Source organism: Austrofundulus limnaeus, unplaced genomic scaffold (assembly GCF_001266775.1).
Source record: "Austrofundulus limnaeus strain Quisiro unplaced genomic scaffold, Austrofundulus_limnaeus-1.0 Scaffold13, whole genome shotgun sequence".
Classification (NCBI taxonomy): domain Eukaryota; kingdom Metazoa; phylum Chordata; class Actinopteri; order Cyprinodontiformes; family Rivulidae; genus Austrofundulus; species Austrofundulus limnaeus.
The window spans coordinates 2422727-2426765 of record NW_013952415.1 but is presented as its reverse complement, the minus strand read 5'-3'; the positions used below and the strand labels follow the sequence as shown (position 1 = coordinate 2426765).

The window sequence follows — 4039 nt, the reverse complement described above, 5'->3', positions numbered from 1 at the left end:
GTGTGTGTGTGTGTGTGTGTGTGTGTGTATAGATAGATATATTTATATAGATAGATAGATAGATAGATAGATATCTGGTGTTATAATATATGGTGGTATAAAGTATATGTACTTTCACACCATGTATTAGATGTGTTTTAAATGTTACAGAACATGTGAATGCACTGATTTCCACAGGTGAACAAGAACATGTGACCTTCAGGGTTTTGTCAATATTAACAAATACTTTTAAAAATAGCTATAAAGTGACTTAATTATCTGAATTACTGATGCTCTGCAGGGTTAGTAGTTAGTCAGTTCAAGTTATTAAGTGTTAGTAATGGTTATTAATCATGAATAAACAATGAAATTGTTGGTTTTAGAAGTAATAAGCTTTTATGGGTAAARCRTKAACAMATGCCAGTTTACACAAACATTTTCTCTGAGTCAGCTGCCACAGTGTGACCAAAAAAATTATAATTACCTGGAATAAAAACAGATTTCACTCAGGTTGGTTTGACTCATTCTTTACATCCTTTATTTTATTTTATTTTTGGGGGTGTGGGGGTATGTATATATATTTTTTACAAAAATAAATATAAATGAGACAAAACCAAATTTACATCATTGGTTGTGTCCAAATTTAGGGGTTGGGTCCTTTAGAGGACCCGACCTCTCCAGTCTAGGTGGGCCGGGTCCTTGCTCGACCACGAAGACCGGGAAAAAACATGGCTGTGGCTATGGAGGGTCTAGTCTCTCAGCCTCCCCCCGGCATATGTCCTGTCCCCTAGTTATTGTGACGATAGTAACCAGAAGCCAAAATTGATCAAAATGAGCAAAATATCAATATATTAGTATTATTAATATCATAAAACAACAAAATTAGCTTAAAGGCAATATTTGAAGAACTAATGGACCAGTAGGTGCATGTTTATTTCATTATACCAGCAATGTTTAATTTCTGACAAGAATAATATTAAAACATGTTTACATAAATACTTAAAGCTTTAACAACACAACCGCTAGAAACTCAATTTTTATGCTGCCAGATTTTTATTTAAAAGTTTTATTTAAAAATCTCCGGTCAGCCCGCAATGCATTATGGGATAGGGTGTGCCGAGAATTTGGACACAGCCATTTTTGCCCACGACGAAACGTGAAGGCAGATGATGATGATGTCACTGCTGGTGGATGTGTCGGCGCGTCCGTTACCAAAATACCTTACAAACTTTAATCAAACATTAGATTTACCTTCTTAACTAATTAACTTTTAAGACGTCTACTGCAATAAACTGATTTAAAAAACACATAAATGATTTTAACTTTGTTCGTTAGACAGGGATTGAGCTATAATTTGCTGTGGTAGTAGCTGAGAGTCCCATCTTGCAATGCGTCAGACTGCAAACTGCATGAAAGCTGGCGGCTGCATTTCTTACAAGAATTGTAAAGTTTTTAGTTGTAAAACCTTTAACWGCTGTTTTCTGCTAACAGGAGCGCTGCTCGTCTCTGCATGCACCTGAAACAGCTTGCAGCTTGATTTCCTGCGTTGTTTCTCTCTTTCTCTTCCCTCCTCTCAGCAGCAACCTGCGCCTCGTACAATTTCTCCTTCCTCAGTCCGCAAGGCCTCAACTTCTCCTCTCCTCCCACTTCGGCTCCCTTCTGGTCAGGTACTTGCGCCTCCCTGCTTTTTCTCGCTTCTGTTTGACAAWCTGCGCCTGGAACGATGTGTTAAGATTTTTAATTGGGCCCAGGATATTTCCTGGTTACATTAAACAAAGGGAGATGGAATCATTTGTTGTCAGTTTGTGTCYACACACTGCTGTGTTGACATCATTCCCTCTACATTACTTTACAGTTAATACCAGTGTAGCGTGTCGTATATAAAAGTGCAGAGACTGAGCTGCTGCTCTTTATATTCCCAGTGTTCACTCCTCGGGTGGTCAGCACCGCGGTGGCCCGGTACAACTTCGCGGCGCGGGACATGAGGGAGCTGTCCCTGCGAGAGGGAGACATCGTCAAAATCTACAGCAAGATCGGCGGAGACCAGGGCTGGTGGAAAGGAGAGGCCAACGGGCGAGTAAGTGCGGAGACGAACGTCTGCGAACAGGCCGGATTAAATGAAACTGTCTCTTTTTTTAAAGAAAGAAAAAAGTAGGAAGGTGGAAGAAAGGAGTAAAAACCTGGCTGCTTGGAGATATGCTTCTTCAATTCTCTGGCTGTAAAATAGGATGTGATGTCAGCTTTTTATTTCAGGAATGTTCCCTATAAAGCTGTGAGTTTTACAGCGATGAGGTGTTCCTGTGGAGCTCCTTTCTGCACCTTGTTCTGACGCCGAGCGTTAGATTTGAAATGAGTTTGGTTTTATCTCAGAGTTTCCTCCTTTTGCTGAAAATTCAGCAAGAAGAAAAAAGTGTTTAACTTACAAACCTCAGTTCCAGTSAAGTTGGGACTTTGTGTAAAACAAATAAAAACAGAATATGATGATTTGCARATCCTTTTCAACATGTATTCAATTAAATACTCTGCAAAGACAAAATATGTAATGTTCAAATGAAGAAACTTTATTGTTTTCTTAGAAATATTCACTCATTTTGAAGTTGATGCTATGTTTACCACTGTGTTACATCAGCTGTAACATTGGTGAACTTAAAAACATTAATTGTTGAAGCTTTTAGCTTCAGTTGCTCGATGTTTCAGGATCTCAGTTGTCGTATTTTGTGTTTGATAATGCTCCACACATTTYCAGTGATAGGTCTGGACTGCAGGCTGGTGTCATCTATCTGTCTGCTTGACACTGTCTTGCTGAAATCAGCAGAACGTCCCTGAAAAAGACGTTGCTTTGATGGCAGCATATGTTGCTCTAAAGCCTGTATGTAGATTTCAGCGTTTATGGTGCTTTCACAGAYGTGTTAACCATGCCCTGTGCACTAATACACCCCCATACCATCAGAGAGGCTGGATTATGAGCTTTGTGCTGATAACAATCCAGAAAGTCCTTTTCCTCTTTGATCCGGAGGACACCACGTCCATGATTAGAAGTGTGGACTCGTGAGACCACAGGACACTGTTCCACTTTGTGTCAGTCCTTCTCCAGAGAAGTCAGCTGTGTTTCTTGGTGGTGTTGATATCTGTCTTAGGCTTTGTGTGATAGAGCTTTAACTTGTATATAGAACTTGTGGAGATGAACTGCTCACTGACGATGGTTTTCTGAATCTTCCTGAGCCYGTGTGCTAATATCTGTTACAGAATGATGTCTGTTTTTAATGCAGTGCTGCCTGAGGGGTCAAAGGTCATCAGCATTAAGTTTATTGTTTATTGTTTTATTTGGATCCCCATTAGCTTCCACAGCAGTGGTTGCTAGTATTCCTGGGGTCCATAAAATCAAAATACAAAAAATGCAATTAACAATACATATAATTAAAATGTACATATTCATTTCCATAGAGTTTTAAAAGGTATAAAAAGTGTTTGTTTTCAGCCTTGCTGCTTGCTTGTAGAGATTATTCAGATTCTCTGAATCTTTTGATAATAATATGGACTGTAGATGATGAAATCATTAAATTCCTTGCAGTTGTACATTGACAATCGTTTTTAAACTGTTGGACTATTTGCTCACAAAGTGGTGAACCTCGCTCCATGCTTGCTTGTGAACTGAGCCTTTCATGGATGCTCCTAAAGCACGACCCTCACCTGTTTCCAGTTCACCTGTGGAGTGCTTCAAACAGGTGTTTTTTGAGCATTCATGAACTTTTTAGAACAAATTCAAAATGAGTGAATATTCTGCAGGAAAAAAACATTTAAGTTTATCAGTTTGAACATTAAATATCTCGTCTTTGTTGTGCATTCAGATGAATATAGATTGAAAAGAATTTGCAAACCATTGTTTAGAGTTTTTATGTTCGTCCCAACTTCATTGGAATTAGGGTTATATTTATTTTAGTTATTTAGTCTGAACACCTACAATTTAACTTTCTAAGTGCCGCCATCTATTTACAGCGGGTAAAATAGGTATTGAACACGTCACCATTTTTCTCAGTAAATATATTACTAGAGGTGCTAA

The 4039-nt window shown here is 38.6% G+C and overlaps 1 protein-coding gene across 11 annotated transcripts in view; it reads left to right on the top strand.

The window, feature by feature from the left end:
* The window catches only part of vav2 (vav 2 guanine nucleotide exchange factor), a 222684-nt gene that overhangs the window by 212849 nt on the left and 5796 nt on the right, over positions 1 to 4039 (top strand). For 6 of the 11 annotated variants that reach the window (XM_014002464.1, XM_014002459.1, XM_014002463.1 and 3 more), the window contains 2 exons: positions 1557 to 1646; positions 1902 to 2056. In XM_014002464.1, the coding sequence (XP_013857918.1) occupies positions 1557 to 1646; positions 1902 to 2056 (245 nt within the window). The remainder of the gene's footprint in view (positions 1 to 1556; positions 1647 to 1901; positions 2057 to 4039) is intronic. The other 5 variants (XM_014002467.1, XM_014002466.1, XM_014002458.1 and 2 more) reach the window with 2 other exon arrangements.